This window comes from Aethalodelphis obliquidens, unplaced genomic scaffold (genome assembly GCF_003676395.1).
Source record: "Aethalodelphis obliquidens isolate GAN/ISIS:26980383/991018 unplaced genomic scaffold, ASM367639v1 scaffold11, whole genome shotgun sequence".
NCBI classification, from domain to species: domain Eukaryota; kingdom Metazoa; phylum Chordata; class Mammalia; order Artiodactyla; family Delphinidae; genus Aethalodelphis; species Aethalodelphis obliquidens.
Genome location: NW_020837955.1, coordinates 14,632,697 through 14,659,226, shown reverse-complemented (window position 1 = coordinate 14,659,226; position 26,530 = coordinate 14,632,697). Strand labels below are relative to the sequence as shown.

Genomic DNA, 26,530 nt, shown 5'->3' with positions numbered 1-26,530 from the left:
ATTTCTGCAACTGTCCAGCTGTTGTTCCTATGTTGGGCGCCGAGGTGGAGGCCCGCAGGCCATATCCATTGGGAAAAACTGTGACAAGTTTGGGATTGTGGCGCATGAGCTGGGCCACGTGGTCGGGTTCTGGCATGAACACACCCGGCCAGACAGAGACCAGCACGTCACCATCATCAGAGAGAACATCCAGCCAGGTAAGTAGTCTGTATGGAGCCTGGAAGACACTGGTCAGGCAGGTGGCATCCATGGGGTCAGGAAGGAGTAAAGGGGGGGGGGGCGGGGAGCAGACAACACTCGTTTATAAGTATGGAGGCCTTTGTCACTAGCACTGTCCATCGGTGGCCCTTCCTGGGAGGTCATCTGCCAGAGCTTGTAGGAGAGAGCAGAAGTGAAATAACTTTCCACGTTGTAAAGGAATCCAATTCCATTTCCTAACAGGAACAGAATCTACCAGAACACTGTTGCAGCATCAAAGCTGATAAGCCAGAAAAAGAGTTCTCCCAGTTGCTTTTCTAAGACTCATTTTTGCTGATGTAGGCAACATATTTTTGAAACTGAAATATAATTAAGATACAGTACACATAAAAAGAGTATTCCTGCCTATCCCAAGGCAGATAGTGTCTAGATTTCTTAAAAATACCTCCTCCTGTGAAACAGTTTTATACATAAATTCATACTGAACATGAAAGTAGCTGGTTGAATAATATAGTTGCCTTAAAAATGCTTTTGAGAGCCTGAATTGTGAATGTGGGGTTGAAGTTAACTCTTGGATTTGTTTTCTTTTGTTCTGTCAATAGCAAGATTAGAGATTTAAAAACAATTTTTTTTTGAGCAAGCAGACTGATAATTAACCTGTCTACTAACTGAGTTTAGGAGTTTTGTTTTTGTTTTTGTTTTTGTTTTTGTGTTTTGCGGTACGCAGACCTCTCACTGTTACGGCCTCTCCCGTTGCGGAACACAGGCTCCGGACGCGCAGGCTCAGCGGCCGTGGCTCACGGGCCCAGCCGCTCCGTGGCATGTGGGATCTTCCCAGACCGGGGCACGAACCCGTGTCCCCTGCATCGGCAGGCGGACTCTCAACCACTGCGCCACCAGGGAAGCCCGAGTTTAGGAGTTTTGAGTGGCATTTTGGGAGGGGTGTTGTGTGGTGGGGTGCGACCACATAGTGCTGTTCGGTTTCAAATTTCCAATCTGTTAAAAACAACAAGAACCACCACCGAACCTGTCATTTGTCTGATTGGGCTAACAGAGCTCTCGGAAGTTGCTGTGGGCCCTCCTTCTCCCTCCTGTGCCTCCTTTCAGGTGCCTGCCTTGGTTTTCAAAGGCCTTAACAGAGTGTTATGTCACAGGTCAGGAGTATAATTTCTTAAAAATGGAAGCTGGGGAAGTGAGCTCTCTGGGAGAGATGTACGACTTTGACAGCATCATGCACTACGCCCGGAACACCTTCTCAAGGTCGGAATCTATGGTTATGCCTCGTCTGTGTTGTAATGTGCCTGCCGCAGGCTTGGGTCGGATTCCTGGAGGTCTGCAGAGAGCGGGTCTCTGCATGTCCCTAGCACAGTTGGCGTGTCTGTCCTTGAAATACAGTGGCCTCTGGGCTGCAGTGAAATATAATCTAATCAGGTTCCCGCTAATAAGATTGAATCCCATTGTGAAGCTGGTGTTTCATCATGCCCTCGTGTCACAAACAGCAAACTAGAAAAGGGAAATTATCAAGAGGTTAGCTGGGATAATAGCTTAGAGGCTCTGTATAAAATTTCCAGTGGTGAGGGGGTGGGTATCTTCTAAAGCATGTCCTTGATGTAAGCATGGTGACGCTAACCAGCTCTCCTAGAAGCAGTGTGGTTTATTGGGACCTAGACTGTGTCAGAGCTGGGAGGGTGGTAAATCATGGGTTCATTTTAGAAGAAGATGAGGCTCCGGCCAGCTGGTGGGCATGCAGGTAGCTGGGATTAGAGTGAGAACAAAACTCCAGGTCTCCTGCCTGCTGGCTGCGCATGACGGTAGCTGTTTTCCTCAAGCGTGGTCACACCAGTTATGTACAGCTGGCATCAGCAGGATCTGTTTTGATGAGTTCGTGCTGTGCTGGACCCAGTATTTAAGTATTTTCTGTATTGCCCTTGCTTCTAGATCATATAAGTGTTTTGTATATAGAAGTTTTCCCCCGCTAGTCCCAGTTTTGTAGGTCTTTCCACTCGACTTAAAGGAGACACAGTGCGAGTATTCTCTCTTGGCATTTTTCCCCCGGTCTCTTCTTAAAACCAGCTTGTTTGCTCTTTATTTATTTAATCATTAAAAAAGATTTGAGGTGATTCCCAATATATACAAGAAGAAAAACTAGGTGAGAAGACTTGGGGATGGGGGAGGGAAATATAAGGGTCGATGGCTAAGTAGAAGCTTGGCATCAGTTTGGTATTTAGAATATATGCCATAAAGTCATGTACCCTTTGTTGGGGTTGGCAGAAAACCCTGCCCTGTGCTTCCTAGCAAGTCATAGCAAAGAGGGAAACAATCCATTTCATAAGTCTCTGTGTCCATAAAGATCAAAGGAAACCATTAGGTCAGGAGACATAGTGCTCTTGGGAGTGGAAGGAAGACTATTTACGCAGGCTGATTGGCTCTTGGGTACGGCTGCTGAAAGCATCCTGTTGAGGTCGTAGAACCGTGGGAGACATCCTCCAACCCTCAGCATCCCACGTTCCACGGGGGCACTGTGCTCTGGCCACACAGCTGAGTTAGTTAGGATGGCCATCCTGCACCCAGGCAGGGGCTCTCCAGAACTCTAATGGGAGGAGTTTGGCCAAAGTTAGCATCTTTGAACACGTGGCATGGGAGTGACCTACCCTGTTTTCTTTACTCTTCTCCTCGTTCTTTATCAGAAGACACAGAAGGCAATGTGATGTGGTGACGAGACCACATCAAAGGCTGAGAGTCAAAGGCTGGATTCTAGCCCTCGTTCTCTCCCATGTACCTTGCTGTTGAAGGAGGTCCAGACAGTAATTCGGGGCAGCTGTGTGTAGGGTCAAATCGCCACCTCCCTGGGCCTCAGTTCCCTCATGAGAGAGTTGGACCAGATGTCCCCTGAGCCCCTTCCAGCTCGAACATTTCAGGTTGTAATTTCTTAACGAGAATGGGTGAGGAATTGACAGATATGATCACACTCATTGCCGTATTGGAAATCCGAGGCTTCCTCTTCCACGCTGGGAAACTGAGACTTTGAGGGACCTACCCTGGGGGTGTGAGAGTCAGGATAAGTGGCCCCTCTGCAGATGTCAGAAGTGGGATGCTTGGGTGTGGAGGTGGGACTGATTCAGGTTTGGGAAATGGTTTAGGGAATAGCCAGTCACATCGCATCGGCCCCAGGGGTTGCAGGTGGCTAAGTAGAGCCAAAGTGTTGATTTTTTCAGGGAATCAAGGTCAAGTTGGTCCAGGTGAGAAGCTTGTACCTTGGGTCTTGTTTTTATAGCTGTCCAAACTCTTCATATTGCTTTATACCTTATCTATCAATTATTCTTATAAATTTATTTATTAATATTTATCTGTTGCATTCTCCTCTCCCTCACTGGACTGAGATCTTTGAGGACAGAGACTATCTCATTCTCTTCTAATCCCCAGCACCCAACACAGCGCCTGGCACAGAGTAGCTGTTCAATAAATATTTGTCAAATGAATAAATTAATGAATGAGTCGAAGGAGACAGGAGATCCGCAGTGCTGGGGACTAGGTGAGGGAAGAAATGTCCATCATCTCATTGCGGTTCTTTCCACATGCAGTTACAGTGGTCACTTCATTAAGAAGAATCTACGAGTTTCTATTATGTAGGAAATTTTGGATAAATTACTACAAATGGGATGTAGAAACTGCATTGCCTTCTCCATGCCTGCGAGGTGCCAGTAACTGTGCAAAGCTCTGAAGCCAGAGGCCGAGGCAAGAGTGAAGACAGACTGTCTTCTGGCACCAACATTTCTTTTCTTGTCTTTCAAGAAAAAAAATTCTTTTTTTTTTTTTTCTGATTTTTTTTTTTCTGATTTCTAACCCGTAATGCCATCCCTTTTGCCCCTCAGGAGATAACCGTTTTTTTTTTGTTTGTTTGTTTGTTTGTTTTGTTTTGTTTTTTTTGCGGTACGCGGGCCTCTCACTGCTGTGGCCTCTCCCGTTGCGGAGCACAGGCTCCGGACGCGCAGGCTCAGCGGCCATGGCTCACGGGCCCAGCCGCTCCGCGGCATGTGGGATCCTCCCGGACCGGGGCACGAACCCCTGTCCCCTGCATCGGCAGGCGGACTCTCAACCAATGCGCCACCAGGGAAGCCCGAGATAACCGTTTTAACACCGTTGTCAGCGTGAAGGATTTTATCAGCACAGACCAATGGAAATCAATGGACCAAACCCATGAAATAACAGTTCCTCATCAAAAGTCCACCTAGAAGGGAGCTTGGCAAGGGAGCAGCACATGGGTGTGACGGGTGGCTAGTTAGGAGAGGAGCAGCTTCCCTGAAGGGGTCAAAGGGCGGCAGAAGTCCCCTTCTGCTCACGTGATGTTATCTATTGTTGTACAACAATCTACCCCCAAACTTAACAGCTCATAAAAACTTATTTTTTATGACATTGTGGGTCATTCTGATTCATTCTTCTCTGGGCTTGCCTGGGATTGCTCCCACAGCAATACTCATTAAGACTCTTAAGACCCAGGCTTTAGGATGTGCATGACATCACCTCTGTCACATTCTGTTGGCCAGAGCAAGGCTCAGGACCAGCCCAGATTCAAGTGATGAAGAAAGAGATTCTACCTCTTAATGGGAGGAGTTGCAACTTCGTATTGCAGAGGGATACGGATGTTACGAGGCACAGACTTGTTATTTTAACAATCCACCGCAGCTACCTTCACACCCCTGCCCCAGAGTTGAGAATGATTTTGGCAAATCTATTTTGTAGCATTGTCCCCTATGCCAATTTTCTGCATGGATTTTCAGAAAACTACTTTGCTCATTGGGGGCATTTATCAATGGAGTCTTTAACTGGGTACTTTTTGTAAGATTTTCCCTCTCCCTAGTTCCATGTCATTACTCTTGGTCACATGTCCCCTGGAGCTAGCCCGCACATTGTCTTTGATTCTGTAAAAGAGTAGAAAATGGCCTATAGAACATTTGCTCATCTCAGAGGCAAATGCTATTCCCGCTGATGGGAAACCCAATCTTCGTGTGTCTTTACGATTGTCCTTCCAACTTTATTCCCTCTAGTTTATTGCAGTCCCTCCCTCCCCCCCATGTTTGGACCCGGGCTGTGGGGAGTGATGTCTTTGGAGGTTTTGTTGGGCAAGGGTCCAGGAGATTAGGAAACAGTTCTCTGGTACAGGGGCTTCTTTGTTTGGAGAACTCAGAGCTGACAGTTTTATTCCCGAAGGGCATCTGCCAAACCCTTTCTTAGTTTAGCAGAATGTCAATGCTGAGAGTGTCCTACATAAAAGGGGGGGATGTAATTGCAGCGGTTTATATAGGGGTGTCTCTTGTAGTAAACATCTTCCACAGCCCACCGCTGTGCTGGCAGCTCAGGGACGTGCAGGGGAGGGAGTCTCAGCTCGCCGAGCTGTCTGAGTGTGAGCCCAGGTGGTTCCTCCTGCTTTGGTTTCAGAGGTTTCCAAGCTTCCTAACTCTACCACGTACCTAACAGACATTAAGACCTGTTTCTTGGGTGGTGGGAGACACTGGCTGGAGGGAGGTAGATGCTAGGAGGCAGGTTCCAGGCCTGCCTGCGTCCAGTTCACGGCTGGCTCCCCATCACTAGCTTTGTACTCGGATGAGTCCCTTAGGCTCCGCAGGCTTGGTTTTCTCACCTGTAGAGAGGACCCCTAATAAACAGCACCTGCTTCCTAGGGTGTTTGTGGGGATTAAATGAGATGGTGCATTTAAAGGGTCCAGGCCGGGCCTGGCACATAGGAAGGTCTTGTGAACGCACAGCGGGTGTGAGCACACACTCTCCACACAGCAGGCTGCTGCCTGAGTTGCCTACACTGTGTGGGCTTCCACATGGTCATTTAGCCTGAGTTGCCAAGAGATTGTACTGAGCCTTGCATTTCATGCAGCAAAATGTCTTTCTCCAGGAGAATCAAGAAAACGATTACAAGTGAACACATTTTACGTTAGGGCAGAAGTACCCATTTTTAAGATTCATATGTGATTGAATTTAGAATTTTATGTAGAGTTATCACTTGTGGTTTCAAACTTGGTGAGGTCACTGAGGGAGACCAAAGATTCCACAAAAGTTTCTCTGAAGGACCCAGAGATGAGGTGATGGGAATTAGAGAGAGACAGGCCAGGTGGTTCAATGTTGGGGAGAGCGGTGCTGAAAAGGACATCGGCAGGCAATCTAGGCTCTGGTGTGCTAATATAGGAAAGAAAACGAGCTTGAAATCTGATTTAGGGGAAAAGTATCTACACAAACAAAAAGGAGGAACTAGGGATAATATATATTTTCCAAAGTAGTGCAGAATTTAGGGAAAAGGAAATGTTTGAGAGAGAAAGAGAAGAAAAAGGAAAGAGCAGCTAATAACTAGGTAACAAGCATTTTTGCATTTCCTTTTGAGTATAAATAATTATTTTGCAAAATCTTTTGATGCCAGTGTCCTATCTTGGCTGCGTAAATTAATTCAAGAAGCATGTTTTGAGTTGGCTACGCTTTGGTTCCTGAGGGCATAGAGACAAGGACCCAGCCTCTCTGCTGAAGAAACTTATTGTTTAGCAGAAAAGACAATTATCATCACCCCCAAAAAGACAATACAGTATGATAAGAATCATATCGTATTAGGCGAATAAGGCCCAGAGGAAGGAGTGGTTCACTCAGGATGGGAGGGATAGAAAGGGCTTGGGAAGACTTTTAAGAGGGAAAGCCATCTGGTGGTGTTTTGGAGAATGAACAGGAGTTTGGTAGTGGTCAAGAAGATGGGGGATGGGCAGCCTGGGCAGAGGACAGCTTGTTTAAGGGCATTTTGGGGGCTGGCAGGAGTACTAGCTTGCTTATGATAACGAGTGAGGTGGAGGTGTCAGGAGAGAAAGGCAGAAGCCAGCGAGCCACAGGCCTGGAGATCCAGGTGGTGATTGGAAGTCGGCGAAGGTCCGTAAGCAGAGCGGGCACATGCCTGTCCTTACATTTCAGGATGATCACGTTGCAGCATTGTGGAGGGTAGAGCAGAGGTGACAGAGTCTACAGGGGGGAGGCCAGTTGAGAAGCTACTGGAAAGAGAGTTCAGGAAGGGGATGCTGATTGCTAAACCAGTGGTCTGGAATGAGGAGGAAGGCATAGATTCAAGGGATGTAGAGAGGGTGCCGTGGACAGGCCCTGGTTCCCAGTTTTGACAAGGGAGTGGGAGGAAGAAGACAGAGCCAAGGGCACCTTCAGATTCAGTCTCAGGAGACAGGTTCATGGAAGGAGCAGGAGGATGGAATGCATTAGGTTTTGAATGAGTTGCATATAAGAGCTCCACAGGACAGTGCAGTGGAGCGGTCACCAGACTTCTGTCTTAGCAGATGGTTCTAGAGCTGGAATCAGAGAATTAGCTGTCAGCCTGTAAGTGTCAGTTAAAACCCAGGGCGGCAAGTGGAGCAAGAGAGAGGAGAGAGGAGAGAAGAGGGGGAGGACGGAACCCTAGGGATAGCGCTCCTGGGAAGCAGAAGAAGGAGAGATCCTAACTTACGGCTCAGAGAGAGCAGTGCCTGGGAACCAGGGAGAAGAGAGTCCAAGAGAGGAGGGGCCAGCAAAGGGGCGGTGCTGCCGAGAGGGCAGGTGAGCATTGGCAAGGGGCCATCTGACTTGTCAGTTGGTCGGGGACTGGGGACCATTGCTGGCGTGGTCAGATCGCAGTTGGATTGAGGAGTGAAGGAGAGGTAGGCAGCCAGAGAATGGAGACAATTCTTTCCAGAAACTTGGTTAAGAAGGGACAGAAAGGAATAGGGTGATAACTGGAGAAGGTGTCCTTTCAAGGGAAGGCCCTACCCTCCAGGAGAGGTCCCAGGTTGGGGGTCTGGAAGCAGAGTGGGAAGATCAGGCAGGGGGTAAACCACACCCACCAAATGGAGGCGTGAATAGAGCCAGTACCCAGCCAGGCATCCTGGTGGACATTCGTCTGCTTTGCTCCTTTTAGGTTTCACTCCCACTGGAGCAGAATGAGATGTGAAAGTGAGAAGGGGCTGCCATGACCATCTAGGCCAATCTCTTACTGTTCAGAGGGGTGAACTGAGGCTCAGGGAGGGAAGGGACTTGTCCGAGGCAAGTGAGGCCTTACAGGTGGCAGTGAGGCCTTACACAGAAATCTCTAGGCCAGAGCTCTCTTGACTACCTCCTGTTCTTTGCATTCATCCCGTTTTCTGTCTGATTATCCCTCTTGCCAGCTAAGGCCCCCAAACCCTGAACTGCTTTATTCATCAACGAGCGCTTGCTGACCAGCCCCTGAGAACCTCACACTGTACTGGTTCCCAAGCTTTCTCTGGAGCCTCTCCAAGACTTACCCATTTTGGGAGCTGCCCGTCGCACAACTCCAGAGGGCGCCACTCACACAGTTGTCTCTCTGAATGGTGCTCCCTGCAGCTGTGCAGTGGGGGGCCCTGGGGCCTGGACCTGTCAGGGCCTTTGTGGAGATGCTCGGTACACTTCAGTAAGGAAGCCCTCAGGGCCACTGGGCTAGGGCATAGTTTTAAACTTGGCAGAGTCATTTTCCCATTGGAAAGGGAGCCGGCAGCTGAAGAAATGGAATGCTAACATGCCAGCACAAGGGGAGGCAACGTCATGAGTCATGTCAGCCTGGGGCGAGCAGGCCAGGGGGTAGGAATGTTCATGGGGTTGCGGGCAAAGGAAATGAAGACTCGAAATCCCCACGCGGACAGCCTGACAGCCTTGACTTTTCGTTCTCCTTTCTCGCTCTCTCCTTTCTTCCTGTAGAGGAGTTTTCTTAGACACCATCCTCCCCCGTCGAGACGACAATGGCATCAGGCCAACCATTGGCCAGCGTGTGCGGCTCAGTCAGGGAGACATAGCTCAAGCCAGGAAGCTGTACAAATGCCCAGGTAACTGAATCGCAGGGGTTCCAGGGCCTCCAGAGCACCATGGAGACCACTTAACTCAACCACCACAGGCAAACATCCCTGGTGCTGGGAAGACTCCTTGGGGGACATGAAGAGTCTCCCCCTTGGCAGTTGTCATTCCTGGCGTGCTGAGGTGCTGGACAGTGCAGAAAGCCTAGCGGTGGAGGGGCTGCAGGTGGTGAAGCAAACAATAGGTCTTAGAGCCCACAGCTTAACTTGTGGGAAGCTTTGGAATTCTCCGGCAAAGCCCTGACGTTCAGAAGAGGAAGAGGCGTAGTGGTGCAGTAGTGAACGGGAGTCCAGTGCGGTGTGCCTCCCATAGGGGTAAAAGCAGTCTCCTTTCTATGGGAGTAGGGGTTGTGGGTTTGGTAAAACAAGAACCCCAGGTTTTGCAGAAAGGCAAAGAGTGAAGGAGAATGCTTTTGAAAGGGTAGAAGCCAGCTTCCCAAACACTGGAAGGCAGAGGGCATCTCAGTGCTGTAAATGAGATCATTTCTATGGGCTTGGGCTCTCCTAGCCATCCAGGGTGCTAGTCAGTGGCCAGTATTCTGCCATTGGAGATGGGACGGTACACTGGATCCAAGCAGATGTCTGCTTCTCTGCCAGTTCGAAACCCCCCGCCCCTTGACTTTGCCCTCTTTGCTTCCATCTCGTTGCCTTCAGCACTGTCACCTCCGCCCCCCTTGCCTCCCAGCGGGGAGCTCACGTTGGCCCCTTTAAGCTGCTGAGCTTCAGTGTAAAGCGCTCCTTGACAGCAGCCAAGTTTTTACCAGTGATGGGTGAGAAGGCGATTTGGTGGTTTGGGGGGCAAGAAAGAAATTCCATTACCAAAAGGTCCAACAACCTTTTCCAAACTCCCAGACCAAACACGTGGTTCGATCATGGGACAGAATATTTGGAATAGGGGCCATCTTAGAAAATTGGACTCGCAGCTTTTTTTCAAACGACCCTGCCGGCAGCACACGCTCACTCGCAAAGCGACAACCATACTCGACCCCTAAAGGACCGCAGTGCTGGCACTGCTTCCCTCCAGGCCACCGTTCTGGGAGACCCCCCGACCATCTGTGCCCTGCACCTGCACAGAAAAGGTCTCTGGCTTCCCCAGCTCGTGTGCAAAGGACGGGGTGCTCAAAGGACCGTGTGGGACTGCTCCATCACGACACTCTGGGAAATAAGCCCATCCAGCTATTAGTCATCTGGGGGCATGTTAGGGCTGAAATACAGGATACACATATCATATAACCTTGCTGAATTGAAAGAGGAACCTTATAGCGTTCCCTGGGAAATGCCATAGTATTTATTTAGTTATAATGTATATGCTTCTTACTTCCCGAAAGGATTGGAAGCAGCTGGTAAATACCATGGAGCCATGCAGTAATGTATGTGTTCTTGCAGAACGTTGACGATTATTCTAAAATAATTTCCATGGAACCCTCGGGGGTGTTCACTGCTGGGCATAATCCTCATGATGCCTGGCAGTTGTTCGGTAACATGATATTGAAGCCCCGATATCCAGGATTTCCTGAGGCCAATATGGGCCATTCTCCAGCTCTTCCTTCCTGCAGCTCCAAAAACTGCATCTTCAAATAGTTTCAAGTAGTAACTGAAAGCAAAGGTGGTTGCGGCGCAGACGCTGAATTGCATGTAGGAAAAGAAATGTAAGGAAGTGTGTTTCCCACACTCTGGAGGTGGCCCCATGAAAGGAGGGGCACTCAGCAAACCGATGTACCTGTCTTTGGGGTCTGAATCCCTAGAGATGAGGGGATACAAAAGCTGCAGCTTCCAAGCCTACGCATAACCTTTTCTTTTGAGGACAAATTAGGGGAAATATTTTTCACATACATAGGACTAGGTTCTAGACTCCAGGCAACCCTCAAACATTCAAGGGCAGACTAGCCTACTCTAGAATATTCCAGCTTCCTGTGCTTCTGGTCATTTTCCTCTGTTTTCTTGACTATTCCGTAGCTCTTTCAGAGGTGGGTAGCAGAAAAAGAAGAGACAGGATTCCAACTAACAGCTGAAATAAATTTCAAAGCATTTTCTTTTTGCTCCATGTGCTTGCACTTTTGTATTCTCTCTGCCACAGATATTATTAGCAGTAATTATAACGGCCACTATGTAGGGGGGGAACTCACAGTGTGCTGAGCACTGCACTGAGCCATTTCATATAATGCAGATGGTTTCTTTAACCCTCTAGGTAGGTCCCACCCATTTCACAGAAAAGAAAACTGAGGCCCAGCAAGGCTGGGATATTTGCCCACCACCAAACAGCTGGCTAGAGTGCTGAGATTCAAACCTCTAGGTTGTACTCAATCCTGAGAGGCTCAGAAGAAACCCCTGGGGTGTTACTTTTTGGCCCCCAGGCCCGATTTTTGCTTTTATTGACATGTATTTGCTTTTATTTTATTGACATTTTGCCAGAAAAATGTCAATCTGCCTGACATGCCTTTTGCCAAGGTGTTGTGAGAGCTTTGGCTGGTAAAGGGGTGAATTTGCTCAGCAGCCCTGTCCAGGGGGCTGCATGGGCGGGGAGTGTATGCACATGCCTGGATCACACGTGTTGTTTTGCTTGTGCAGCATGTGGGGAGACCCTGCAGGACACGACGGGAAACTTTTCCGCACCCGGTTTCCCGAATGGCTACCCTTCTTATTCCCACTGTGTCTGGAGGATATCGGTCACTCCAGGGGAAAAGGTAGGTATGAAACCACCTCAGGAAATGACAGCGCATTCTTTGAGTTGGGTGAGTCATGAGGAACTAGTGTTATTATTAATAGTAATAATAATAGCTGTTATGAGCACCTACTATGTGCCAGTCACTGGGCAAGCTTGCTTAACGTTCATGATTTCTGGACTTTCCCACCAGCCTCCCCCATACAAATGGAGGCCTATGTACTAAATGTCTACAGGGGCTATAAATCAGGCTCACAGTATGTAAAACAAAGTAGGTGCCACCCTCCTCCCTTGACAAATACACCATCAGGATGCCCTGGAAGGTGAGGATCCAATTTAGAATTTCTTGACACCTCGGAGCGCTGTTCTGGAAGGTGGCACTACAGGGAGAGCTAGCCCCCAACCACGGCTGGCCCCTCTTCCTCTTCCCAGCCCCAGCTCCATCTAGGAGCACCCAGGGCAACGCCCAGCCCACAATCCCAAGCACCCTCCACTCCTACCTTGCAAACAGCTGTTTCTTGACTCCTTCTCCAGTGGAGGTGGACTGGCCAGGTGTGCTGTCCACCCTCGGGAGGATGGATCCAAGGCAGAGGTCCTTGTACACCTGGAAGTGGCCTCAGGGCTATTTGGGCAGGGAATTCCAAGGTCCTGGGCTCCTGAGGTGCAGTCTAGGAGCTGGGAAAACTCTGTGTAGGCAATTCCTTTGGTTCTGAAGATTCCATGACCCTCTAAACTTGAGCCCAGCTCAGGGGTCTCTTTTGCCCTGGTCCAGGGGTGGTATATTCTTAACCTTTCTGCAGGGTTCATCTCCTTATATCCATTATTTGAACAAGGAATCCGAGGCCCAGACATTTTTAAAATTGCCCACATTCAGAGGAAGATATAGAACTGGGAGCTGGGGCTTCTGCACCTCGAAGCTTGTATTTTTCCCTACACTTCACTGCAAAGCCAAGGGTTCTTCATGTTGTCTCAACCTAGATGCAGCTACTTCTGCATCTCTGCCCCTCGGGCCTGTCTCCCTGCAGTCATCCTGTCGTGGCTTCTCTCACAGGATCATGGCTGCTGGCTATTTGGCCGTCCCCTTTCTAGACCCTAAGCTCACTGAGTGCAGACGTGGTTCACCTCAGCGCCCAACACAGCCCATGGCACAGAGTCATACAATAAGTATTATTTGTTGGATGGATGTGTAGATGGATGAGCGGCTGAATGGGCGTGCAGTGGGAGGTGTTGGATTTTCAGGTGCCTGTAGCCAATCTTCAGATATTCCTAATTCATCACTATAAAAAAAATGTCCACTTAGATGTTGAGTTAAATACACTGTGATAACTAGAGAGAAACAATGGCTTAGACCATTGTGAGCATTTTCTACAGGTTGGGCGCTGTTCTCAGCATATCGTGTGGACTCTCTCATTGAATCCTCACAACAGCTTCATGTGACTGGCGCTATTACCACATCACTTTGCAGTTAAGGAAATGGACTCGCTTAAGGCTACTCAGTTTGTTGTATTGGGATTTGACCCCAGGCGATTTGACTCTGAGAGCCTGAATGCTTAGCTGTCATCCTACACTACTCCACAAAGGGGACAGGCTGCTAGACATTTGAACATGCATTCATACACACGTACTCACATGCACACGCACACACACGCACACACGCACACACACAACAGCCACACGCACACATCCTTCCTCTGGCTCTAAGCATTTATGACTGTGTGGTTGTCATCATGAGCCTGAGAAACTTCAGACCTGTCTGCCTTGGGCAGATGAGGTCCCTGTGCCTGCAGGAGGCATCCATGGGAGGGAAGAAGGAGGAGGGGGAGGAAGGGATCTGGCAATCCCTAAATTGTTGAATTGCCCTGAATAGCAGAGGCTCTGTGATCTGTTTGAACTGCATGAGATTCACCAAGCCTTAATTATTATTGCTGACTGGGGGCAGGGAGAATATATCATTGAAATTCCAAAACCAATTATTTCAACTTCTGCTTCACGCACCCAGCCTTCCCCAGAGCTGCTGGTCATCAGCAAACTTGACTGATTTGAGTTTCACCTCTTGTTCATCACCTCTTCCCCTATGGTCTTTATGGTTCACTAACATACTTAAATAATTAGCCTGAATAATTATCCGTTCATTCAGATCGTGAACATGTTACCAAGGAAGTTGTAATAACATTTCCTTTCTGAAATTTTAAAAAGCAAAGGCTAAAGAATTATATTGCAACCAGTTAGCAAGGATTACCGAGCCCTTCCACCTGAATGCTAGCACCGTAGGAGAGACGAAAGAAATCTAAATACAACCCCTGTCTTCAAGGGACTTAGAGTTTAGTTGGGGTCCTCCGTTCACCCCTAGGGAGTCTCATTTAATTGAAGGAGGGGCATTTGCTTGGCACTGGTATCTTTTTAACTTCTGAGGTGATTCTAATCCACAAGCAGGTTGAAAGAAAAGTGACATCACACACACACACACACACACACACACACACACACACACACTACAACACAGCAGGTAAGCTGGCCAGTTATTTTCTGGTACTGACTTCATCTCCTAGGAGATCACAGGGCTTTGTGGAAGACGGTGCTCCTTGTCCTGAGACCTGAACAAGGGAGCTAGTGGACACACTCAAGATGGGCAGCCTGTGTGAAGAGCACTTTGTGTGTCCGGTTCATGGTGCATGAAGTGTACGTTCAGTGTGGCTTGATGTTTGAAATCGCCATTCATCAAGTGTCTGTTATGTGCCAGGCATGGCTCTACACACGCCATGTACAGTTTCTCGTGCAGTCCCCTCAACAGCCCAATGGTGTGCATGTTTCTTTCCAGATAAGGAAGCTAAAGGCCCAAGAGGACAAGTATTTTCCCAAGATTCCAGAGCCAGGAAGGGTAGAGCTGGGAGGAAATCCAGATCTGCCTGCCTCTAAAATGCCTGCTCTAGAGTCGCTCTAAGATAGGGAGGGAGGAGTTCCAAAGAGGGAAAGATCATATCCATCTGGGAAATCAGGGAAGGACTCAGGGGGGAGGGAGGGGCCCCCTATCCAGGCATGGGAGGGTCTTATTCGCATGGATATATCAGGGTGCGCCAGGAAATAAGGTCACATGGGATGGGTGCTGGCGGCTCTGGAAAGTAATCAGAGCTTAATTTATGAGATGGGGGCATAGGGAGCTGCTGGAGTTTTCTGAGCACAGGAGGGATCTGGTAGACATGGGCTGTAAATGCAAGATTGATCCAGAAGACCTAGTGTGCAGAATGGACGGGGGCACGGCAGGGAGGGGTTCCGGAATCATCTCAGCAGGAACAACGCAGGCAGGGCTGTTGAAGGGGCAGCGAGACTGACCTGGAGCGGGAACTCAGACATCTCAAAGGAAGAAAGTCCGTCAGCCCTGGGATAAGCAATAGAGGCCAAGGAGAGCTAACCCCAAGGTACAGCACCTCAGTGATCGGGGCAAGGGCGTCACCTACAGACAGGGAAGCTGGGAGGACAAGGCTTTCTTTTGAGGTGTCCTTACCTCAAAAGGGGAGCGGGGAGGACGGGAGCCAGCCGAGGAGAGAGAACAGTGGACAGAGTGTGGTGGAAACCAGAGAGAGAGGTTCAAAGCAGAGGGGCCAGAGAACAAGGACAAAGAACTAAGTCCTTTCGATGTGGCCGGGAGGGCACTGCAAACTTTGACCCGCAGCCCTCCAGCCTAAGGGGTTTACTTAGAGACAGTGGGACCCGGGGCTGTAAGAATAGAAAAGAAAGTGGCCAGCAGAGGGAGGAGAGTGAAGACGCTAGAAAAAGATGAACTGCCCGATAGCAAGGTCCCCCCAGTGGGAAAAGCCATAGATAGGGTCAGAGGTGCAGGAGCTGGGGCAGGGCGCTTCAGGGGACTCTGGAGAGCGAAAGGGCTGAGAGACGGCGGGCAAGGTATACGCCGAGGACGGGCAGGGAGCCCACTTGGGAGCTGCAGCCAGACAATCCCGGGCACGTTGCATGGCGGGGCTTGAAGGGGGCTGAAGGGAGAGAGCAAACTTGACCTCGGTCTGGGCCGTCTGAGTTGGAAGGGGTGCAAGTCTGTAGGGCCCCCCCTCCCCCTCCACTGCTTGTGGGCAGGGGCACCACTGAATGGCCTCAAGTGTGTCCAGAGGGACTGGAAACCTTCCTTCCCAGTCCCTCGGAACCCCCCTCCCCAGCCTTCACTCCTCCTCACCTCTTCTGCCCCCTCATTCCAGACACGCGCACAATGACCCTGCTGGACGCACAGCGCGGCTCCCCAGACATCTCCTTGCTCTGCTCGTGTCAGTCCCTTGCATCAAAATTCTGTCTGGCCCTCCTTCTCTGGCCCCTGGACCCCTATTCTCCTTAGGTTAAATGCCACCTCCTCCGAGAAGCCTTCTCCAGATTTTCCCGGGCAGAATCTAGTTCTCCTTCCTTGGGGCTCCAGAGTGCCTTTCTGTCCATCCCTTTCTTCTCAGCATTTATTCCATAGTGTTCTAATTGGCTTGGCACATCTGCCCTTCCCTCATTCTCTGAGCTCCTTAAAGGCAAGTACTCTGTCTTACTGATCTTTCTATCTTGATTGGCCAACACAGACTGGCACACAGTAGGTCAACTAACAATGGTGAAATGAATGAATAAATGAATGAACGGACTAACTGTAGGAAGGCTGTTCGACACACCACACCTCAGAAGAGTGAGGTCATGGCCAGGGGAACACTGATCACAGAGGTGCTCGGATGCACTCGGGTTCACCCCAAACCCTTTGGGATGATTGATGATGTTTTAAGATCTTTTCGTATCTCTAAACTCCATTGACCTCTTACCTCCTTCCAAATCCCCAGTCTCAGCGCATCCCGACCAGTCTTTTTAATGCATCTTGCTTTCTATAAACCACCAAGTGACTTCAAAAGCCCAAGTTATTCCCCAGACAGAACCAAAGAACCCATCTCCTCTGTTTATTCCCCATCCTGTTTAAGGTTTATTATTGAATGTCATGAGGTTTCCTGTGAATGTGCTTTTGAGAGGACACTCCTACTGTGGTCTGAAAGCTCTGTATGCTAAAGGGTAACGTGAGAACACCGCTATGCCAGACGTATCTTCAAAACTCCTCAGGCTTGGCTGCCAAAACTCACTTTACGGTAACTCTTTGCAGATTGTCTTAAACTTCACATCCATGGATTTGTTTAAAAGCCGCCTGTGCTGGTACGACTACGTGGAGGTCCGGGATGGTTATTGGAGAAAAGCCCCCCTGTTGGGTGAGTTGACTTCAGAAAGCCTTAAGAGAGGAGTGCTCAGATGCTGTCTGCGATGCTGTTAATATCTGGAAGGGTCCATCCCGCCAGTCACAGGAAGCTCTCACGGGTCGGTGTCATTGTAAAACTCTGAACACTCCATTTGGCCGCACATGTTAAAAGCTTTTAAAACTGCGAATACTCTTTGACCCAGCCGTTCCACTTCTTAGAATTTATCCTAGGGAACTAATTAAGGAAGTGTGCAAAGCTCTCGCTACAGGGATTTTCAGTGAAGCAGGAAACATTGAAAACAATTTAAATATTCAACAGTAGGGGTTAGATGAATAAATTATAATACATCTTTTCAATGAAAAACTATCAGCCATTAAAAATAAAGTTGGAGAGGGCTATTTATTGATACAGAAAGATGTTCATGGTACATTGCTACACAAAAGGTGTTGCAAAATAGGATATGCAACATGTAGGATTCCGTTTTAACAAAAATACACTTGTATATCGATGCAGGCGTTGCAAAACCAGATGCCTTCGGGTATAAGGTGTAAATGAGTGAGATGGGGCTGGTATAATAAAGTAAGAAGTGACAGGGAGTGTGGCAAACTGAACAGTAAATATCCCGACTCAAATTACCCAAAACAAAATTACTGAAAACATTGTGCAGCCTGGATTTGACTGGAAGAAACCATTTTGTGGTCTACAATATAAATATTAAGTAAAGCAAGACATATAAATAAATAACACGCAGTGGTTATTTCCGGATGATGGAGTATTTTTTAAAATTTATTCTGTTGTTGTTCTTGGTTTAGCTATATTTTCCAGTTTCTCTATGATGAGCATGTATTCTTTTGGGGGAGATGAACAGTGCTTGAACTCATCCATGAAAAGGCAGGTGGACCTTTGAGTGAGAGAAGGTAGGCAGGTGGCATAAAGAGAAAAGTCAGTTCACTCAGGATTGGTCACCAGGGGCAGATCTCTCAGGGTGACCAGGGAAGATTACCCTCATATAGAGGACAAATGGCATCAGTGTTAGGACAACGGACATGGGGACTCATTGGCCCAGAAATGTCCACCATGGTGGAGCCAGGATGAGAAGCAGAGTCATAAGGGGCCAGCTGGGAGGGTGTCCGCTGAGAGTGGGTTGTCCTCATTTTTAGAGTGCTATTCAGGGTGGGCTTCTGAGTTGGACCAGCGTAAGTTCGCAGTGCAGACTTTGTCCCCGGCATGTCTTCACGTAGGCAGAAAAGCCATACTTGTTATGCTTCGAATGACTGGCCTGAGTGTGAGCTGCTATTAGGACAACTGACCAAAGATGGAGGCCGGAAAGAAGGGAGAGAGCTAAGGTGGGGAGTTTCACTGCCAGACTGAGGCCAGCTTCGTTTCAGATTCTGGGGTAGATCGGAAGAGACAGGGACAGAGGGTCTGGCTGGACCCAGGGGGGCCTGGCAGGTACTAAGCTTCTGTATGGCCAAAGGGTCTCAGCCAGATCAGCTACCACTGAGAAAGGCACACAAGCCCACTCAGTCCAGAGGACCGTGAGTTTAAATTCCTAAAGGTACAAATAGATAGGAGTTTGTAAAGACGTTTTGATGAGCGCCCTTGCACTCTGAGAAAGGAAGCACAGGGTGGGGGGCAACCTCATGGTTTGGTGTGTATACTTCTGGATTATTTGGCTCTTTTACAAGAATGCATTCAGATATTATTTTATAATTAATAAAAGAAACTGTTTGGGAGGAGTTTCATGATAACATGGAATCTCGGGGACCTTAGAGTCACTTAATCACACACCTTCATGAGAAAACCACACTCCCCAAGTGCAAAACCAACTCGCTAAGGCCACACAGCCTGCTGGTGGCTGAGATCAGGTCAGAACTTAGATGTCCAGCTGATGGGGCAAGGGGACTGCTGAATCTAGAAGGGGCTCCCCATAGGACTGCCATGATTCGTTGTTTATCTGAAATTCAAATTTAACTGGGCTTCCTGTATTTTTGTTTGCTAAATCTGGCAACCCTATACCCCCCAGGGAATGTGATAGACTTTAAAAAGCTCAGGAGGGGGAAGCTCTCTGTTCCTAAAGTTCCATGGAGAGGGCCAAGGCACGCTCCTGAAAATGGGCACAGGCAGAGGGATTTCCAGCTGTTCCTTGAACTTGAAACAAGAATTTTCTCGCTGCAGATCCTGGGAACTCTGATCACACGTTCAGTGATTGGGTGGAGCTTTTGCTGTTCGTCATTATCCATGATGGTTTTTTGTTTGGGTTTTTTTTTGTTTTGCTTATATTTTACACACTTTTGCAGTGAGTGTGTGTATGTGAGAGTGTGTGGATGTGAGAGAGAGAGAGAGAGAGAGAAAGAGAGAGAGAGAGAGAGAGAGAGTGTGCACGCGCGCACCGAGTGTGCTGTAGCCGAGGCATGGCCCAGCGCCTGTAACCGTCATTCTTCATTTGCAGGAGTTCTCCTTTGCCAACTATTTGGCCTGCTCTGATGTTTCCAAATGCAGTTGTTAGTGAACTTTTGTGTTTGGAACAAGTGCATTGTGTGGGCCGAGCTGGTCCCTGGGAGGGGTCAGTGCCATGAAATCTGCCGGGAGGAGGCAGGTCAATGCCCCTTTGGCAGGAGAGAGAGCGGATTAGGGCGGATTGTGAAAGTATGCATCTTGCTCTGAAAAACTGTGCGTCGCATATTTTCCCAGGGCAGTGTGTGAAAATCCAGGCATAATGGACACATAACTTTTTATGAATGAACCCTTTATGACTCCCCATGGAGTCCACTTGTAGTGTCCTCATCTGCATTTCCTCTTCTTGATATCCTTATTAAACTCCTCCTCCAAAGGCAGGAACCAGATTTCAGTTTAGGAATCTGACACCTTTTCTCTAGTCCATTTTCTCTCCAGCCTGCTAGTCTCCTCGGGAGAAGGGTGTTTGGGGCCCAGCTTTTCACATAGTGATTAAAGGGAAATGTAAGTAGATTGAGAACATTTCACGGCTGCTTAAAGATAGCAGGTTGTTTTTTTCAGTGTCGGGGGTCACTGAGGAGATTGCACCTAAAGAGGGGAGGAAGGTGGCCGCATACAGAACGCATCCAGTAATCTGAAACACTGGCCTGTTAATTGGATTCCCCTCTCTTATTTCTGCTAGAGGAATTACTCTAACAATGCACTTTTGTAGGCAGAACGGTCCTCGGGCATTCTGTCCCACCACAACGCACACAAAGGCTTTTCTTCCGCCTTCCCTGAAGTGGGGAGGGAAGTTCAGAAAGGCCAGGCTGGCCAATCAGTGTCGCGTGGCTCCTCTACTAAGGGCTCTCTGGGCAGGGGCGGCCCCCCAAGTGAGCAGAACCGATGGCATGAATCGAACTGGCCAGCCTGGTGTTGTTGCCATAAGTTTGCTTTATGGTTTGAGTCTTTGATCTTCATTCCTATGTGTCTGTTTCCAAATTGGGAAATGGGAATAGTGATTACATTCCAGACAGCAGATTTGATGTCTGCTGATCCAAAAAAGGTGCAGTGTTCAGAACTGCACCTCAAACAGACGAGTTCCTTTGGATGGCGGTGGCGGTGATGGTGATGATGATGAAGAGCGTGAGACTGATGATTGCCAAGGTTCAAATCCTGCTGCCACTTACAATCCTGAGTGTAACTCAGCTCAGATTCTCCAAAGCTCGGTTTTTTCAGAAATAAGATTACTAATAGCACCTATTTCAGAAGGTAGTAGGGAGGCAAATAGAATATCCATGTAGAGTGTGTAGGACAGCATCTGGCATAGTCTGGTTCAATTCCAAAGGGAGCTTTTGTCAGAACCATTACAGTGAAGGTGAGAATCTGGAGACATCAGTCCAGGGACAATGTAGACGGTTCTAGTTAAGAATTACAAGGTGATCTGGGGAGACGTTGCTTAGACATAATTTGTAATTTATTCTACCAAGTCTAGCTCTGCCAAGGCAGTAAAACACACCTGAGCCGGTAATTCCTGTCTCCTCCGGGGTACGGAGCAGAGGTGGGTGGTCCTGTGGCCCTGGGGTGTGTGGTTTCTTAGGCAGCAAGGTGGTGGAAGTCCCTCTCTCTTTTGAAAACTTCCCCAGCGGCTGTGACAGCTGGGGTTTTAAAAGGAGATATTTGGACTTGCAACTCGGTTTGGCTAAGAGAGTTCCTTTTGTGAACCGTCATTGCTTCACTGCTGTTCAGTGGCTCCGTCTTCTCACTCGTGAGCAGTACTTCCCCAGGCTTACATGCTGTTTTCCAAGAACTAATTGATACTAATTGGCCATGCCCGAGGAACCGTTATTGGAAGTGTACAGACTTCTGATGGATTTTTCCTTGCCCAATTCTCAACAGCAGTTTTAGCTCATCTCCCTTAATATTAAGCTCCCCAAATCCGAAAGGCTACAGGCAACCAGAATCAGAAGGAAATGGAAGATTAGCAACCTCTACCCCTGTGTCTCCCCAAAGAATGTCGACCACAGTTGGCCACTAGGAAGTGTCTGTAGTGACATTTATTACTCCCCCAGTCTCACCCCCCCGCCCCAGTTCTCAGAAGGGCAGAGCAGCGTTACAGCTTCAAGGGGTCGATCCAGTGGCTAACACAGTGCTGGCCATAAGAGGATACCCACTAAACATCTGTCAAATGGACTTTAAAACATGTTTTGGAGATAAAATTCATGCCCCATAATACATCTCATCATGAGCGCACGTAAGTCAGTGGTTTCAGTGTGCTCACAGAGCTGTACAGCCACCACAGTCTGAGAGCATCTTCATCATCCCCCAGAGAAAGCCCATACCCATTGACCGTCACTCCCCCTCCCCCCCACGTTAGATGGATTCTTGAGTGACTCACACAGTCAGCGCTTGGTGGAGCCACGGACGATTTCCGTTCCGAGAGACCCTGGCTGGATTGTGTTGTGAGCTGATGATGAGTATGACTCAGTCCATCTCCCACCCCACCCCCGTTCTTGCCCTGGCTGCCATCCTTATGTGGCATTGGAAATTATATGGCCAAGGATGACCATGTCCTGGGAAGGCCTGGCCTTCCCCCTTTTCCTCCGTAAAAGGTCCAAATTTCACACAATGTACCCAAGTGTCTAAGAAATACACATTTATTTGTATGTTCAATACCACAAGTTCAGTAGCAATTATGAGCCCCTTTCCATCAGGTAGTGGGAACTTAATTACAGTCAATTTGTGATTTTTCCCACAGGGTGCCAGTGGGGGGCACACTTTGTTCCAGGGCATGGTGTCTGGCACATTGCCATTCCAACTGGCATTGCTGGGATGTCCTCATCCCCCTCTTGTCTCCAGTCCTCTGTCCACCTCAGTGGCTGCGGTGCCTCCTCCTTGGCTCTGCCCTAGGCCAGTTCAGATTGGTACCAAGTCCACATCTCCCTAGAAGGCGTTCTATGGGAGACGTGCTATGGCTCCCCAGGCCCTCTGGGCTATGGGAAAGTCGCTTCCATCCCCTCCCAGGAGTCCTGTTGCTGCCGTCGTGTCCCACTTTCCCTGAAGAACTCTGCATGCCAGTCTCCTGGCCTAATGTCTTACGAAAACACACAGACACTCCTATTCTGACCCCAGGTGGGACATGGGGAATCCAGGGTCTTGTTGCCCCTCCAGGCTGCGCCAGGGACTGCCCTGGGGGCACAGCTCTCTGCTTCTCCCAGCTCCTTAAACCTCCTTGGGGTCTCTATCAACCTTCTCCACCCAGGGCACAGGGTCCTTTCAGAGGTTCCATGGTGCCCTCTCCAATCTTCTCTCCCTCTAGGAGAGGATTTGCTCCTCCATCCTAGGAATCTTTCTAAGACTACAAGGCAGGGGAAATGTGCTCTTATTCACTGTGTATTTTCCCAAATCTTTGGTATTGTGGCCAGACTTGTGGAATTCAAAAGCCAAGAACTGATTTTGTCATGACGTGTCCTCTGGCCACCCTTCCCCGAGACAAGGAAGGCATAAGGCATGCTCCCCGAATAGAAGGGTGTATATGTAATAGAAATACCAGGGAGGACACTCACCACTCGCTCAGACCACCATCCCACCACTGGCCTTGCTGGGACGTCCTCATCCCCCTCAGCACCTCAACAAGACCCACTGGTAGGGGAGGGGGTGCCTGGGCCACACGCAGGGTATTTGATCGATGGGCATCTGAGACTCTCCTGAAGGAGGCATACAGGCGTGTGACTGTTTCCATCCCAGGTTTTAATCCCGTATGTGCTACAGGATGAGTTGCCCAGCGAGGACTGCTCACCTTGAACTGCATTTGAAGCAACACTGCTCTCTCTCTGCCTGCACTGAGTCCCTCCGTCCTGTCCGCCAGCAGCCTGACCGTTCTTTTCCGCTCCCCAGGTAGGTTTTGTGGCGACAAAGTCCCGGAGCCGCTCATCTCCACAGACAGCCGGCTCTGGGTGGAATTCCGAAGCAGCAGCAACCTCCTGGGCAAGGGCTTCTTCGCGGTGTATGAAGGTTTGTTCATGATGAGAGGAGCCGCCGGCGTGGTTCCTGATGTGCCTCAGTCCTTCACATGCAGCCGGTGTCCCTTCCCACCCTTGCACGTGTGGCAGCTGCCGGAGCCCTGAGGGTGGGGCAGCACCGTCCCCTTCTCCCACCTTATGGAAGCTGAGAGGCTAGCTGGGCTCCCTTCAGGACAGGCGCCACCTACCTGTCACCACCCAGCGGGGATGGTGTTGTGTTGGGGGTTATAGAACACTTTGGAAATGAAAACAGCCTCTGAATAGCTGTGTGAGCCTGAGCAAAGAATCCAAGCCTCTCTGAGTTACATTTGTGAAAAGAGGACTTTGGACAATGTCAAGGAATTTCCAGCTACATTTCTTGGAAGGGCCTCTGAGGCCATCATCGTGGTTGAGTTGAGGGAACCAATAGGTCTGGGCTCTAGGCAGCTGCCACCAGGGCAATTCTGCTTCTGTTTGTTCCACATATTGGGTTTCTCTGGCTAGTTACCCCTGTGCCCGCCCTCCACCCAAAGGAAAACACTAAATAGTTATTAAGGCCCCTTAGGGACTTAAATTGTAATTTTGGAGAGGCCAGAGCTTTGTTTTTATAAAGGAAATAGCGTGCGTGTGCGTGTGTACACATCACTCTGTACCAGAGACCTCCACCCTCTGCATCAGAATCACTGGGGGATCTCAAACCCCCGGTGATCACCCAGACACACTTGATCAGAACTTCTTGGGATGTGGCCCTGGCTCCCATAGTTTGAAAAATCTCCCAGGTGATTTTGATGCACAGCAAAGGTAGAGAACCACTGCTCTATACAGTTATTTTCTTTATATGAGAAAAATTCAGAGTTGCAAACACAGGAGATTATGCCTTTCGGGAGGCACAGTCTTGGTTGAATGGAAATGAAAATGTTGGCAAGTGGAGCCACCTAGTGGTGTACTTCCTTAGTAAGGGTCTGACCAGGGACCCCCCTTTCCTCCTGGCTCTTTTTCTAAAGCTACCTGTGGGGGAGACATTAACAAAGATGCCGGTCAGATTCAATCCCCAAACTACCCGGATGACTACAGACCTTCCAAGGAATGTGTTTGGAGGATTACGGTTTCGGAGGGATTTCACGTGGGGCTCACCTTCCAAGCTTTTGAGGTAAGTACTGCTGATCTTAGACACTGTGCTCTATAAAGATACGTTTCCATTTTTTTGGTTGAAAACAGGAACCTAAGAGGCCATTTCAAGTCCATGATGCATTTTGCCAGGACATCTGGTTATCAGAGCCTCTGCAGGCTTTGAAATCACATCTGCCTCCTTGCTGAAGGCTGCTGGAGAGGGTGGGGGAATAATTGAAGCAGAAGTCGTCTAGAATGGGATCCCAGGGCGTTTTGTTGAATCTTTCTTCCCTGTTTATCATGACTTAATCTCTTTGCAGCTTGATTCATCCTCGACTTGCACAAGTAGGAGACAGCTTGGAAAAGCCCAGGACACGTTTGGGTCCTTTTGTCTCTTGGTTAGATTTTCAAGAGTGATATTTAGGTTCCTTTCTTAAATTGAAAACCTTAAGGCCAAGCTGCTGTCTTTCACGTTGTCTCCGTTTCTCCGTTTAGATCGAAAGACACGACAGTTGTGCATACGACTACCTGGAAATCCGCGACGGCCCTGCGGAAGAGAGCGCCCTGATTGGCCACTTCTGTGGCTATGAGAAGCCAGAGGATGTAAAGTCCAGCTCCAACAGAATGTGGATGAAGTTTGTGTCTGATGGCTCTATCAATAAAGCAGGCTTTGCAGCCAATTTTTTCAAGGGTATGAATTAGCGGTTGTTTCCATTTTAGTCACAGGATGAAGTATTGCCCCCCTGGCCTAAGAATCACAAAACCCATAGGGAACCTTAGCACCAAACAAGGCTTCCTGCAGTGAGGAGGCAGCCAGCGTTTCAGAGCTGTGCGTAGATTCCCCAGCGGAGTTCACGACTGACTCGGGAACAGGCTCAGCCTTGGCTTCTTTCTTTGTGGCAGAAGGTTGTGCTGCTGCACTTGGAAATTAGGTTTATAAGTTTCCAAGGTCAACTTCATGAACCTTAGTGAAACTGAGCATTGATAACAATACATATTTGTGTAGTCACTATCATTAATTGAGCACCTACTGTGTGCCAGGAACGGTGCAAGGTACTTGACTTACACTATGTCATTTAATTCCCAAAATAAACCTCTGAGTTGGGTTTAGATCATGCTTGATCAGGGTTGAGAAGGGCTGCTCGGGGTTACTCAGTTAAGTGGCAGATCAAGAATCTAAACACAGTCTGACTCCTAAGCTCAAACTCTTTCTAGAACATTGCCTTGCATGCCTTGATGTGGGCCAGAGAGGCAGCCCAGGTCTGCAGCTCCAGAAGCATCAGCTCCCAGTCTACAAGCCTACCCTCAAGTGGGCAGAGCTGGGCAGGGGGCGGGGGGAGACTGAGAAAGTGTGGCGCTCACAGGAAACAAACCTCGGTGCCACCTTAGGGACTGACTGCTCTGTAAGGTCTTGATAAAGTCAGATGCAGAATGGCATGGGAAGACCAGCATTCCTGGCCCCAGCAGAGTGAGCTTCCTAAGACTCTTTTTTTTTTTTTAACATCTTTATTGGAGTATAATTGCTTTACAATGGTGTGTTAGTTTCTGCTTTATAACAAAGTGAATCAGTTATACATATACACATGTTCCCATATCTCTTCCCTCTTGCATCTCCCTCCCTCCCACCCTCCCTATCCCACCCCTCCAGGCGGTCACAAAGCACCGAGCTGATCTCCCTGTGCCATGTGGCTGCTTCCCACTAGCTATCTGTTTTACGTTTGGTAGTGTATATATGTCAATGCCACTCTCTCACTTTGTCACAGCTTACCTTTCCCCCTCCCCATATCCTCAAGTCCATTCTCTAGTAGGTCTGTGTCTTTATTCCCGTCTTACCCCTAGGTTCTTCATGACCTTTTTTTCCCCCTTAGATTCCATATATATGTTAGCATATGGTATTTGTTTTTCTCTTTCTGACTTACTTCACTCTGTATGACAGACTCTAGGTCCATCCTTAGACTCTTTTGAATAGATAGGTTTTCCTTCTCTGCTCTCAGAGCCCTGGAATTCCTCAGACCACAT

General features: G+C 48.8%; 1 protein-coding gene across 1 annotated transcript in view; it reads left to right on the top strand.

Annotated features, from left to right (window-relative positions):
- TLL2 (tolloid like 2) overlaps positions 1 to 26,530 on the top strand; it is a 129,459-nt gene that overhangs the window by 82,912 nt on the left and 20,017 nt on the right. The window contains exons 6-13 of the mRNA XM_027113108.1: positions 19 to 197; positions 1,353 to 1,458; positions 8,935 to 9,059; positions 11,655 to 11,770; positions 16,874 to 16,976; positions 23,298 to 23,414; positions 24,406 to 24,551; positions 25,007 to 25,202. Of these exons, the coding sequence (XP_026968909.1) occupies positions 19 to 197; positions 1,353 to 1,458; positions 8,935 to 9,059; positions 11,655 to 11,770; positions 16,874 to 16,976; positions 23,298 to 23,414; positions 24,406 to 24,551; positions 25,007 to 25,202 (1,088 nt within the window). The remainder of the gene's footprint in view (positions 1 to 18; positions 198 to 1,352; positions 1,459 to 8,934; positions 9,060 to 11,654; positions 11,771 to 16,873; positions 16,977 to 23,297; positions 23,415 to 24,405; positions 24,552 to 25,006; positions 25,203 to 26,530) is intronic.